The 14927-nt window shown below is 35.5% G+C and overlaps 1 protein-coding gene across 1 annotated transcript in view; it reads left to right on the plus strand.

Annotated features, from left to right (window-relative positions):
- si:dkey-37g12.1 (atrial natriuretic peptide receptor 1) overlaps positions 1-14927 on the plus strand; it is a 141856-nt gene that overhangs the window by 14575 nt on the left and 112354 nt on the right. Inside the window, exons 3-4 of the mRNA XM_039752913.1 lie at positions 11217-11338; positions 14607-14696. Of these exons, the coding sequence (XP_039608847.1) occupies positions 11217-11338; positions 14607-14696 (212 nt within the window). The remainder of the gene's footprint in view (positions 1-11216; positions 11339-14606; positions 14697-14927) is intronic.

A 14927-nucleotide genomic window follows, 5' to 3' on the forward strand; every position in this document is an offset into this window, starting at 1 on the left:
CACTTTCATACTTTATGACACAAGGGTGTATAGTATGATTTACATTACTATAAATTACTAACTACCATTCAATTAGAACAGTCAGATGTGCGTTTTTAATCTTTCTGAAGTGAGACTGTCAGGAACTCATTTTCAACAACTCCACACCCCCGCCTATGCAGTATATATATAAATAAAATTTCAATTATGATATATAATGTTGTCTTGAGTTGTGATTTTACCACAGAAAAGACTGTTTTACTTAGTGGCAAGAAATAATTTTTTACATAAATAATATAAAATAAATAAAGATTTCGCAAAACAAAACATAAAATACGGTGACAAAAACTAAAGGATATAAAAAAGAAAACTATGTAAATTAAAGGCAACTGTACGGAGCAATTTATAGTGCCACATTATGCACAATCCCCTGAAAAACTGTTAATGCAGCACCCATCCATATGCTGGTATTAGCTGTTTCAGGTGGTGATTAAGCCTGACATATCTTACTTTAGGTGTCTCTAGGTCAGGAGGAAACATATTCATAACCTCTTAAACAGCAGTAGGCATGTCATTACAAGGCACAAAATTTAAAACTATTAACATTTTAATGTGGTTAGAACTAATTTGTGTTTTTTTTAAAAGTCCACTAAGTCAGACTCAACTAGCTGTACACATATGTCGCAGACCACATTTGTTCCACACAGTTTTGTCCTTAAACCTTGAGCTTATAACTGATAAATCCAATTAGATACTGTATATAAAACACCATATCAGCAAATGACACACATTTTTAATTAAAGTTAATTCTTTAAAGGTTCCAGATTTTTGGTTAATAGTGCAAAAAAAAGTTAATGAGTAAATAAAGTTTGATTTCATTAGAAAAACTTAGTCTTCCCCAATGGCATTCTTAACACATCCATCCATCGATCCATTATCTAACCTGCTGTATCCTAACTACAGGGTCACGGAGGTCTGCTGGGGTCAATCCCAGTCAACACAGGGTGCAAGGCAGGAAACAAACCCCAGGCAGGGTGCCAGCCCACCGCAGGCACTCATACACACCAAGCACACACTAGGGACAATTTAGGATGGCCAATGTCTGCATGTCTTTGGACTGTGGGAGGAAACCCACGCAGACACGGGGAGAACATGCAAACTCCACGCAGGGAGAACCCAATGAAGCAAACTCAGGTTTCCTAACTATGAGGCAGCAGCGCTACAACTGCACCACCATGCCGCCCCTCTTAACACATCCCAAAGCAAAAATGTGAAGGTTTATATTGTTTCCACTAAATGAGGTTCAAGGTTTAAAATACAATAGTTTAATCCATGCTGATATACTGCGCCATAACTCAAACGTACAAAAAGTGCTCAATGTCAATAGAAACATTAGAGTCAGTGGCAGCCACGTGATCAAGAAAAAAAAGGATTAAATTCTATTTTTACATTGTCCATCATGTATTTATGGTGTCACAGAATGCCTTGGTGGAGTTTGAGAACCATTTGGTCTACATTATCAGAATTGTAACTTTGCCGTATCCCAGTTTTAATAGATTTTATATTTTTATAATTTATGTTATTTTTGGGTGTTTATGTAGGTAATGTTGTAAGGATTGACAATTTGATGTTTATTGCATGACAGTTGTAAATTTGTATGGTATAAAGGTGTATGCAATCATATCAAGCCTGTACTCAGTAAAGCATTGTATGAAAAATGGAACTGAATTGAAATGAATAAGTAGTCCCATTTGAACCAGTCAAATACTTCAGATGGAAATATATATATAGTGGAAGATCGAGGGTCAGACAGCCCCCTAACAAGAAACAGACTGGCAGACCACACAAGTCCAAAACACGTGCTTTTGTTTTCTTTTTGTTGCCCTTTCACAGAGCACAATGCCCACAATTCTCCACAGCATTTAACACTCAGTCCTTTTCTCTCTTTTCTTTCTTTCTTTCCTTTTGCGGCCTCCACTCCTTTTCCGCAAGCTTTGTCCTCCACCTCCCAATTCTGGCTCCTCAAATTTAGTGAGGTGGCCTCCTTTATACTGCACCCGAGAGCACTCCAGGTACTCCCTGACGATCATCCAGCAGCACTACCCGGTGTGGCGGAAGTGCTGCAGTCCAGGGCTCTGAAACTGTTCAGGCGCCCCCTGGTGGTGGACACGGGCCCCAGCAGGGCTGCGCTTCCAAACTTCAAGCCTGTGGTGCAGATGCAATTCAGGGGGCTTACCCTCTCATGTTCTGAGGGAGATATTGCTTCTCTCCCAGTCCTTCCTTAATAAAGGTGTCCCCACCGGGCAAGGGCCCCAACCATCCCCAACAATATATATATTATGGTGACTACATATTGTAGCTTTCATAGTAAATGCCTGTTCTTAATGAGACAGGCTTGGAAATATGAAATAATGAAATGCAGTACTTCCTTGGTCCTAATTTCTAGAGCCTTAGCCAGGACTGCATTTTAAGGAGAAATTAGTTTGTATGATTTCCTATTAATATGGTTTGCATTTACTTTGGAAACATTGACATAAATGTCTTATGTAGAATTTTTAAAGTACATTTCCTCTCACTTAGATGAAACAGCAAGTAATAATGTGGCTAGACATCGGCATACTTATGGACACCATAAAGAATTAAAAAAATAATTATCAAAAAATTGGAAACAGCAAAATGTTTGGCCAAATACCAAAGCAAAAGTTTTCTAAACCAGAATTGATGTATTTTTTCACTAAAGAAGTTGCAAGCATTTTTGTTAAATAAATATTATTCAAAAGTTTGGAAGTCAGTAAATCTGCGACACCAACTTTTATAGCATGGCCAATTGGACATTTGCCATCCTTTACAGCCCAACAAAGCTCACCAGTCCTATTCACTTATTTCTTCTGTTTTTACATGCATTTTAAATTTTTTTTTGTATCAGTATACTGCTCCTGAATTATGTGAATTTCCCCTTGGGATTAATAAAGTATCTATCTATCTATCTATCTATCTATCTATCTATCTATCTATCTATCTATCTATCTATCTATCTATCTATCTATCTATCTATCAAGTCGAGTTTTGAAAGTCCCTAAAGTCATACAGTCTACCACACTACATGATAGCTTATTTATAAATGTTAATGAAGTTTAAACTTGCTAGATATGGGGCGTTCACATAATTTGCAAATATGACGAGCCATTCACTTAATTAACAAATAATGCAGACACAAAACCACAAGAAAATTGACAGTAGTGCTCTTTTCATACATAGTTGATGAGCAATGACCACAAAAAAGTTTTTGAAAAAGTGCAAAAGCTTCTGTTTTTATTCTTGTAGAGTTTGAATACAGAGGTGGTGAATTGGAAGGATGAGTGCTTAGAAAGTACATAGACATGCCACCCAAAACTGAGAGGGTGGGACAGCTTGGATTGGGGGTGGAGGTAAGGTGGGCGCTCTGTTTTAAAATTTGTGGCACTAGATCTAAAACATCTATGCACGTTTCACACGTAGTAACATAACATTTTATACTTCTTCCGTCATCTAATAATTGAAAGCTAGTAAATTTTTATTTACTTTTAAATGATCAGTGGCAAAAAAGATGAAATATTAACTGCAGGCATCATCTTTCATGGAATCTTATGGATTCAATTGATCATTACCTTATGTATAATAATCAAAGGATAACTCATTCTGTTCATGATAGGCAATCATATGTATATTTGCAGAATAAGATTTAAATAAATAAGAGACATAAATAGAAAAAACAAACAAACCGGACATTCTATTGTACTACTGTATTTTCAAGTGGAAGGATGTTTTAGAAATAACAGTTTTTGAGAAAATATAGTACTATTACAAAAGAGCAAATGCTCTAAGAATTAAATAACTGCAGCAATTAAGGCATTAAAAATGCATTTGGAAAAACCAGAAGCTGTTAATGAGCACCCAGAAGGGCTCTAGAAAAATATTAGCACTTACCTAAATTTGAAAATCAAACAAATAAATCCCACAATCTTTTGTATTCCCACAAACATACTTAGGTTAAATATGCTGCCTCTTCAAAAGTCATTAAGGATACAAGTGTTAAAGAGTATAGCAAAGGAACACACTCTCAAATATACAATACATTTTTCTTGCTTGTCTTCCTAATGCTGTGCTTTCTTTTTGCAATACTGACATAACTGTTAATGCTTTAGCAAAATAAAATAGATTCTTATGAATCACCAAATATTCATATTCACATCCACCGTTATGCTTGTTTATAAAATATAATCTCATCTTCTAAAGTAATAGCTTATATGGTACAAAAGACAGAAGGCTTTGAATCTTATAACTAAAGCCTCCTGGAAAGCTGTTTGAAGAGAAGAATTGGCTGGCAAGTCACATTGTTCCCAGTTTTAAAAAGAATTTGCAAGAGTATCTATCAGTCACTGGCAGCTAGTATAAAGGGCCTAGGTGAGATAGAATTTCAACTCTAGGCAATATGAAAAAAGTTTTTACATGGAGCTAAGTTAATTCAGTCGAAGTTCATTTTTTAATAAGACACTCCACATGATGCACTTGAAACAGGGGTTGCCAACTCTGGTCCTGGAGGACCATCGTGGCTGCAGGTTTTTATTCTAACATTTTTTTTAATGAGTGCCCTGTTTGTGCTGCTAATTAACTTTGTGTGAATTCATTTTAATAATTTTTTTTTATTTGTTCCCCTGAATTTCTTCATCATACCTCTGAATTGGTTCATTTCTTTCCTTAAATGGCACCCAAACAGAAATGAAATTTAACATGAGGGAGCCAACAGAAGACCAAGTAAGTCAGGGCCTCAAACTCCAACCAATTTCATTCCACCCAGCTGCTTAATGAGGTGCCAATTCTTGACGTTAATTAAACCCGTTCTTTAATTCCATGGCTTGTTGCTGCTCTCATGGTGCATTAGCAGACATTTTCTGTTGATTTTCTCTTTTCTAACAGCCATGTTAACATGTTTTGGGGACTTGAGCAGACCAACATTCCTGAGACCTTCATTGTTCTTTATTTTGAGATATTGTATGATAGACACCAGTTATTTTGGCTCATTTTCGATCTCATTATTGTTTGGCTGCTAATTAAAGAAAAACAAATAATTAAAGGGTCTGAGTCTTCAAGAGCAAGTCAATTCAAATTAGTTCAAAATAAGTTAATTAGCAGCAAAAACAGGACAGTCATTAAGAAAAGGGTTAGAATGAAAACCTGTAGCCATGGTGGTCCTCCAGGACCAGAGTTGGCGCCCCTTGCTTTGGAATATAACGTAATGAAAAAAGCAACATGCTTTTGCATAAATACACAGATCTATGTTAAAAAATATCAATGTGCAAATACATTTACACATCACAAAAGTAAAGAAAAATATATTAAGTTAACCTAATGTACAATATTATAATGTGAGTAAAGGAGAAAAAGTTCATTCCAGGAGTTCCACAAATAAGTATACCTCTGATGCCCTATAGACATTTAGAATACTTACTGTATGTTAAAGTTTGGCTGATGTAGGTGAACTGGTTACCCAACCCCTCCTATGGTGTTGGATAATGTGGAACTGGCATCTTTTTCTTTTAGCACATGAGAACTGAACTATAATCTTTACACACATCACTACAAATCCCCATTCTGCCTCAGCCATTATATATAAACTAGCTGTGTAAACCTGTGCTGTGAAAAGCCCGGGGTCCTAGAAACTATTGAAATCTTCAGAATAATTATTGAAATGTAGAAATGTCAGGTAATTGAAAGGAATGACTCTGGGCATCACTCTCCTAGAAGGATTCATTTTGCCGACGCTTGTGTATTAGCGGCGGGAGGAAAAGTAAAAGGGATACTGTTTTTTCGATGTTAGCAGCTAAGCGATTTTGTCTTTCTTCTGAGGTTTCATTTTGCCAACGTGCTCGCCTCACTTGTATATTAGAGGCGGGAGGAAAAGTAAAAGGGATACTGTTTTGCAGATGTTAGTGGCTAAGCGACTTTGTCTTTCTTCTGAAGTTTTATTTTGCTGATGTGCTGGACTTGCTTGTGTTATTAGCGGCTAAGGGTGTTTTTGGCTTCCTCGGAGGTGAAGCCCTTACCCCGACTCCACCTCTCACTTCCGGGCCAGACAGACAGACACACACACTTCCACACGTTGACATTTATATATAAGATAATGGAAACACTAATGTATGAAAGCAGCTGATGTGAACAGGAAGTGCTCCACTTTGCAATGGTTACAGAGTAAGAGTGGATAAGAGTTTTCTTATTGCTCATGGCACAGTTAACGGAGTTCCTTATGAGGGCCTTTGTAATCTAGATGGGTTCACAACGGACTACCAGAAGTTACCACAGTGCTAATTCTGAAACCTGGAATGGATTGTGATGTGATTCCATGACAAAATACTACTGTTGATGGGTGGAGTATGGCAGTGGTACTGCACGGTGAAGTTGGGGCTAAGTGGGAGAGACTGCAGCCAATATCACTAGGAAATGCTCCGCTTTGCAATGTTCCTGTGTGACTAAGGATAGGACTTCACTAATTATTCAAGCCATACTTAAGGAAGCTGCTCCTAATGTCCTTTGCACCACCAGACATCGTAGGTTGATGGCTAACCACTGGCAGTTACCACAATGCCAAATTTGCAATATGGGATAGATCATGGTGGGATTCCATGACCAAACGCAAAGTATTTCATCTGGGAACTGTAGCTAAAAAAACACAATACTCTTCAGTGCTTTTCACATCACTCTTCTAATCTGCCCATCTGTTAAACATTATTATTTTGAAGCATAAAACCACATTTGTCATGAAACCTACACAATCTTTTAAATGATGTCTTTTACATGTTCTTCCTTCACCCTTTACTGCATGCATAATCTAATTCTTTCAGCACTAATTGCCATGTTACAGATATTCAAAAAATGAATATGTTTACTTATCATTCTGCTTTACATGACTAATTTAGCTTGAATACGTCTCATGATGACTGAAGGATGTCTCATTTCCTCTTCCAGCCCCAAGAAAACTGTCAAAAGTATAATGCAAATAGCAAGAGTACAAATTGTACTGTGCTGGCTGTGAAGTGATCTTTTATTTTTCTATGCAGCATGATGATGAGTCAGTATGATCTTCTCAGGGTATTTGTGTTCAAAAATAATAATATGCTTAACCAGTCTAGGTTAAGAATGAAAAGTACATACATTTCAGTAAAAAAAAGAAACAGCACTGTACTTCTGAAGGTTAAAAATAAGCTAAAAATTTACTATGACAGTATTCTTTCAAAAAACTAATGTTGGGTATGATGTGTTTTCCTTTAATTATTGAAGATGTATATTACTATGACTGTATGCTTTCAAAAGACTAATGCTAGAAATTGTGTTTTTTTTTCTGAATTATTAAATATTATTTATATGTTTTGCTTTGCATTTAATTTAAATATACTTTTGGAAAATGTTGTTACTCATTGTAAGCTTTGCAAATGAGAACCTATGCCAGTGCAGACTTTCTGCTTAATAAGGGCTACAGAACATAAAAGAGACTTTGTCTCTTTAGGTTAAGTGTTCCTGCCTACAAGGTTTATAAATACTTGCTTGCAAGAGGGAGTGAGGAAGATGGAGTGGAGATGAAAGTTGGGTCGTATAGGTTATCTTAATCATAGACTAATGTAAGTAAAAAAAATAAATCTGGTGTAATTTGATGTGTGTCATGTTTGCATGAAGTTAGAACCCCAAAGTACATTTGTTTGTAAAATCTGCAATAAGTTCAATACGCTGACATTACTAGAAGGTGTGTTTAAATGCACAACATTTTACAAATATCTACCTACATTACAGTTAAGATAATTCTCCAAATTTGCCATTTGCAGACTATACATAATGAATAAACTGTTATTATTCCTGTAGACATGGTAAGCTGAATAATGTGTTTAAAACCCAAGGCATACCACAAGTATTAAACAGAACACACTGGGTGCTTTTAATGAGGGAATGGATCTGAGATGAATAAGTAATTTTCTTTTATTCTTCTGAACATTTTCTCACTCATATCATATTGTTTTTTGGTGGTCTCCAATCCATAACCATGAATGTAAACTATTTGTTAATATAATAATAATAATAATAATAATAATAATAATAATAATATATGTTGTTTATATAGTGCCTTTCCTATGCTCAAGTGGTAATGTATAGCACTAAATAGATAATTCCATTTTCCAAAATCACCATTTTTCTATAGCACACTATCAACCAAAGAATGTAGCTCAAAGTGCTTTTACAAGATCACAACGAAAAAGTAACAAGAAAAGAAGAACACATTAGAAGATAAAAAGAGTAATTAAAACACTGCAAACAAAAATATTAGATAAGAATACATTTATGTATATTTAAGTAACATAGATATGGAAGTATTAGAAAAAAATGAGAGGCCTCATTTCCACTCCAATTTGTGTCTGAAGAACAAACTGCATTGGACCAAATGGTTAATTTTGTATGAATATTATAAAGGATGAGATATTTTTTGACTTTGAAAAACTAAATATATCAAAAGTATTTCTGGTTTTGAAGTGTTAATGACATCTTTTCTCTTCTGTACCATTTTCAATTACAGTATGCTTTTTGATTTGTTTCAACAATGTACAGAAGCCAGGCCAAGTAATAGCAAACTGAAAAATGACAACACGATACGCACTTTTGGGCAGTGTTACATAGCTGCATTAGAAGATATAACAAACTTCAATGTACTTTAAAAAAATCCAAAATCTAAAACACAAACTACTTAGTTACCACTTTTATGAGAATTAATCATTTTTAAACCCCACATGACTATCTAATAGCTGTTGAATAACATGTAGACTGTTATCACAATTTCTGTGGTCAGGAAACATTCAGGAGTCAGTGGCCTGTAAGTTGTGACAGTAGTGATCCTAAACACACTCGGAATAACAAAATATCCTAAAGTATCCTTACACTATTCTGAAAACCAAGAAAGAAAAAAAAAAACACCTATCACAAAGGCTTTTTTATTAGCAAGTGTTTGTCTGCATGCAGTCTATTCATCATACTACTTTTTCAGCAAGTAATGCCAATAGACAATCTCAGCAACCATAAATCCATCCATTTACTAACACTTTTTTCCAGTTTATGACAAAAAAGGGCCTGGGGGCTATTTCAGCAGCATTCAGTGAAAGACTAAAACCAATCCTAAATCTGTTGGTAGTTTGTCACCATTGCTCTCCCATAATAGATCAACTAACATGTGAAATCTGGAGAAATTCTGCACGGTTAATGAATATCTGCATGATAATAAATGTCATGCAGGAATGACACTTCTGATGCTGACTGACATATTGAAGCAGAAAGATGTATTTCACGTGATAAGACAACTATTTTGTAAAATGTTAAAATCACTTTAAAGCCTTTTCCTCTAGACGTTCTTTGTTCAGAAATCTTTTTGGTTTCTTATAAATGATTTAAAGCATGGGTGTCCAACTCCAGTCCTGGTGGGCCGCAGTGGCTGCATTTTTACATTATAGCCCTTTTCCTAATCAGCGAGTAGTTTCACTTGCAATTAACTCATTTTCCCTTCATTTTAATAGCCCTGTTTTTAAGGATTCAGTCCTCAAAATTGATTAATTTCTTAATTAAATGGCAGCCAAGCAGAAATGAGATGTGAAACGAGCCAACAGATGAGCAGCTAAATTGGAACTTCAAACTCCAGCCAGTTTCACTCCAACCAGTTTCTTAATGAGAAGCCAATTCTTGCTGTTAATTAAAGCCATTATTGAATATAATGAATTGTTGCTGCTCTCATTCTGCCACAGAAGAGTATTGATTTTCTGTTTTGTCTAAAACCACCATCAAGATGTTTTGGTAACCTGAACAGATCAACACAACTGAGACCTTCATCTTTCTTTATTTTCAGGTTAGCTGGCCATGTGACGGCTTGTTTTGTGTCTCATTATTGTTTGGCTGCTCATTAAGGAAAAAGAAACAACTATGGGGTCTGAGTCACATCAATTAAAACTAAGGCAAAACAAGTTAATCAGCAGCAAAAAAACAGCTCAGTAATTAAGAAGATGGTTAGAATGAAAACCTGCAGCCACTGTGGCCCACCAGGACTGGAGTTGGACACCTCTGATTTAAAGTAAAACAAATGTGTTAACCATAAAACATTTAATTGTCTTGCAGGAACTTACTTACAATACTGCTGCAATCAGAGATTATAAAAATTTCATACAGATGGCTATTATGGTAGCATATTTGTTTCACATGGCAATCACATTTTATTAATAAATATGGTAAATATTAACACACCTGATAACAGAAGAAACACCAAAACACCTAAATCCACCTAGCTAGTACATATCTGCCACCTAGCTAGTACAAATCTTTCATTCCTGTTTACCCATGGAGTGCTTGTGTTTTTTAATCATGCTAGCATATCATGTCCCAGAAACATTTTTTCTTTCCATGTGTGTCCTTCATTCTATCCTATCTTCCTTACACCCACTGAGTGCTTGTTACCAACTCTCTCTAATCTCTTCTAATCTCTGCACTTGCTGAAGATCTAGCAGTGAAGTGAACTGGCTTTAAGACCCTATCTGGAGTCAACTCTGTTTCTGGTTACTCTTGTGGTGAGGAAAAATATGCTTCCTACTGCAACCACCAACCCTTTGTTAGAAGGTGTTGCTAACATGGAATGTTTCCCTAAGCCATAAAACAGGCAATCCTAGAATTTGCAGGGACACTTAATCCCTATTGTTCTGCATCTTGCTAAGAGTAATGCCTGTTTCCTTTGCTACTTCTCCTCTAGAGAATCGCACCACCCAACACCACAAACAAGAATTGCTGTTGCTACACAGGCATGGCAGATCACATTGCATCTACCAGTGTATTTATCTTACTTGTTATTAGTGCCATAGCCATTTCCTCTACCATGCCATACTGCTTGTTATCCTAATCCAAAAACAGAACTGACACTAGAGTACAATCAAATTCCATTGGTTGGGGAAAAAAGTGTAATAATGTGCAGACTTTCACTTACCAAAGTTTGTGAATCACATGAATGGTTTAAAACAAAAAAGAAACAAAAACAGATATACTGAATCAAATCAATAAACACGCCGTAGCCAGGCGATTACAGTACCAAGCACTTCGCACTTAAATGCTCCAAAAGGTCAAAAAAAGCCGATGTTGATGTTATTTTATTGTGCATTATGGAAGGTAAATTTTCTGTTTTTGGTTTTTAGGTCATCATTTGGTTTTTGACTTTGTGGACGATGAATGTGACGCAGTTAAAGGAACAGGGAAAATTGTAGACTTAAAATGGAGAAATAACTATAGTGCCTTCATAGGACCATCTTGCTCTTCGGTAAGAAAATTTTCAGTGTCTGCTTACTACTGTGATATAATAGGTTGCTGTCCTTGTATCATTCATCTTTTTTGTTGTTCTTTTTCTTTGATTAATTGATCATGAACATCCATAGGCTACTCTAACAGCTTCAGACATAAGATAAGAACTAAATTTGACATTGGTGCGGGCCTTTTGCAGGGCACATTCACACACCCACACTCTCAACTGAGTGTTGAGATTCAGTATAATCTTTATTGCTTTGACACTTACTGTATGAGTAAGTCTCAGTCCCCGCATAGAATTCATCTGGACTTACAGAGAATGAGTAAACTTCACATATGCAGGATCTAAACCAAGGATTTGAGAGTTGTGAGGCTTGTGATTCGAAAGGGTATATAGGGAGGCATGGAGAACAACTTCCAGGCGGCCCTTAAAAAGGTTCTAATAAATCACTCAATATCTTTATAATAGTAGATGAAATTTGGGCCTGGCTACACTCAGAAAGATAAAATAAAACCCTAGACTGAGGGAAAGGTAACCTAAGATAAAGAAATTCACCTACCTCAAAGCCTTTTTCATGAAGTGAAGATAAAATATTGATGCATTATCGAATATGAGATTGTTGTGGTGGTAGAAGTACTGTTGGAGTTACACTAGATGATGATGGTGGTAGTGAAATGTGGCATAAGCAAATGGAAAATGTGTTCAATTTACATTTCTTTCCTCATTTATGTTTATTTAGTTTGGGTAGTGACCAAATGATTCAAAGAAAGGAACCAAAATGAAGTTACAAGGTTCCCAGACAGATTCAAGCTAGGAGTAGAACACTCAGTTGAAGTGATTTGATTATGAACTATTTATGACCCTTCTCTGTTAAGTTTTTGGTATTCTGTTGTGGATGCTTATGCCCATAGAAAGTGATAGCAGAGATGCCAGAAGCATTGGAACCCAACGATGAAAGGATCTGACCATCATATTATACTGCCCAGCACATATTTATAATATTGTGTAATTCCCAGGACTAGGTTGACAGGCCAGTTGCGCTAAATCACCAGAATTTTGACTTTCTCTGACTTTAATGTGACTTGACTATAAAACCCACCATGGAATTCATCCATCCATCCATTATCCAACCCACCATATCCTAACTACAGGGTCACGGGAGTCTGCTGGAGCCAATCCCAGCCAACACAGGGCATAAAGCAGGAAATAAACCCTAGGCAGGGCGCCAGCACACTGCAGACCATGGAATTCCCTGAACTTTATTATCTTAACAAATGCTGATGACTGGAGTTTTTGTTTTCCTCACCTTCCCTGTCAACTGGTCACAGTTCAGGTTTGATGCTAATGGACTTCTATTGTCATGATTGGTTTATGTTACGGAAGTTGAAATGGCTCTTTTATAATATATATTCATCCTAATTCATGTGTTTATGTGTCTACATTATGTATGGTTTAATTACTTTGGTGTATGTTCACTGAGACTGAGATTAGTAAACAGAGCTGTAGAAAAATACTTCAATGGAATTTGATTTGGTTACTTACTGAAGGCAGCTCACACAGGAGGTGTAGGATGCATCACACGAAACAAGAAATTCTATCCTTCATATGGCTTAAGACCATATGAAAGCTGTTTAAGAATAACAACAAAATTGTTAATGGGTGCAGGGACATCTTTTGTAATGATCTCAGTCTGTTTTCAGCCTGTGATCTCAGTTTTCTACAGACTGTGGTCTCTTGCAAGAAGTAAATGAGTGAGTGAGGGATTTTTCACTCGCTTGAAAAACGTTTCAAAGTGACACAATTTTAATGCTATTAATTTATTAGAAAAAAAATTACTACTGCTTAGTATAATACTTAACTTATTTTTGTTTACTAGATCCTTTTGGGTTGATACTATTTCTGAACTTCTTATTTTGCTATTATTACTTTTCTTGCTGGTTTTGTGTTTTATTGTCCTCTTACTAATACTATGTTTAATGGTCTTGGATTTGAAAAAGGTGCTATAAATTAAACATTATAATTGTTATTAGTAATCTGAACTTTCATACTACTGAACTGCCTAGTAGATTATAAAGGTGAGACAAGTTAGTGTCATAAGGGGAATACATATAGTGTAGTTATTTAAAAATGAGGATAAATCTGATCTTAACGTTTTTTGAGTAAAGACCACAGCTCTTTAGATTACCATTCTGTCTTGTGTGATTATCACATTATACCATATTGTCAGTTTCTAACATTTGGCTTTTGCTCCTCCTAATTCTGTAATGGTGAAAGGTTGTTCAAAAATTGATAAATGAATGGATAAATATGTGCGTGAAAGTCTGAAAGGTGTATGAGTGTCTTAAAAGATTATCTGCAAGTCTAAGTGAGGTCTTCGAGACATCTGATGTGGATAATAAGGGGAACAGAATGAAGAATGTTTACTTGATTACAAGGAAAGAATGTTTTAAAAGATGATAAAGTTGATGGTTAAGTTAAATGAGACATTTTGATGAAAAATAACGCTTTGCAAAACACCTAAAAGTATTACCTAAGGGTGCCAACAAGAAGAATGGGTCTAGTTCTCATGATACCCAGGAAAAGGACACCCAAGGAAACCAGAGAAATTTGGATCATAACTGGTCAAAATGGGTAAAGCCATTACATCAAAACTAATCTGTTTGTTTGTGGAAGAAAATTTCATTAACACAACAACATTTTTTAAAAAATATTTCATATTCAATTCCCTGTTCTAATAATTTCTGCAGTTTTATTATTGTTCTTCTTCTCCTTCTTTCGGCTGTTTCCATTAGTTAAAACTGCTATATATACTATACTATAGTAGGTGCCTAATATAATATGATGAATAGCCCCTGCCTTCTGATGTTTCATCTTTTTGAAATAAAAATTCAAAAATAGTCATACTGTACTGTATTTTTAATAGATGCTTGATCTTGATGCATTATTTACTTTACAGGCCTCAATTTCTAAAGAAATGTATTCTGAATTATATTTTGTGACTATCTCTGTATGTCAGATTTTTCTGTTTCCAGATAAAATAAATATATGTTCATACCTGAACACCTAGAAAAGAAAATGTTTATTTCAAAGATTTTATGGTAAAGTGTTGAGACAGGTTTCATCCTGCAGTAAATGTGTGGAAAAACCCAGCATTTACTAATATACAAAAGAAAGCGTGTTTTGAAAAATAGTTATGTGCATTCCACAACTTACAAAAGAATGTTGAGATAATCTATGGTAATAATACAATGCGTCTTAAAATGATTTAAATTGCTTTTCTCAGGTGTGTTCCCATGGAGCCCGACTAGCAGCATACTGGAACATTCCAGTGATTAATCCTCTCTGTGCTGATTCCGAATTCCTTAATAAAAAGGTAAAATGCCACTTTTTCTAGGCATGTCTTAGAAAAATCCAAAAATGATATTTCTTCAACAATAAATGTTTAAACTTAATGTGCCACTAAATATGGATTACACATTAAAAAAAATGGAAACATAAATGGTTCTTTAAAGCATTTTTCCTCCTTGCACACCCACAGTACTATTTTGTTAAATGTTTCTCTACCTTATTATACCATCCTGACACAGGACATGATAAGTATTGA

This window comes from Polypterus senegalus, chromosome 4, assembly GCF_016835505.1.
Source record: "Polypterus senegalus isolate Bchr_013 chromosome 4, ASM1683550v1, whole genome shotgun sequence".
NCBI classification, from domain to species: domain Eukaryota; kingdom Metazoa; phylum Chordata; class Cladistia; order Polypteriformes; family Polypteridae; genus Polypterus; species Polypterus senegalus.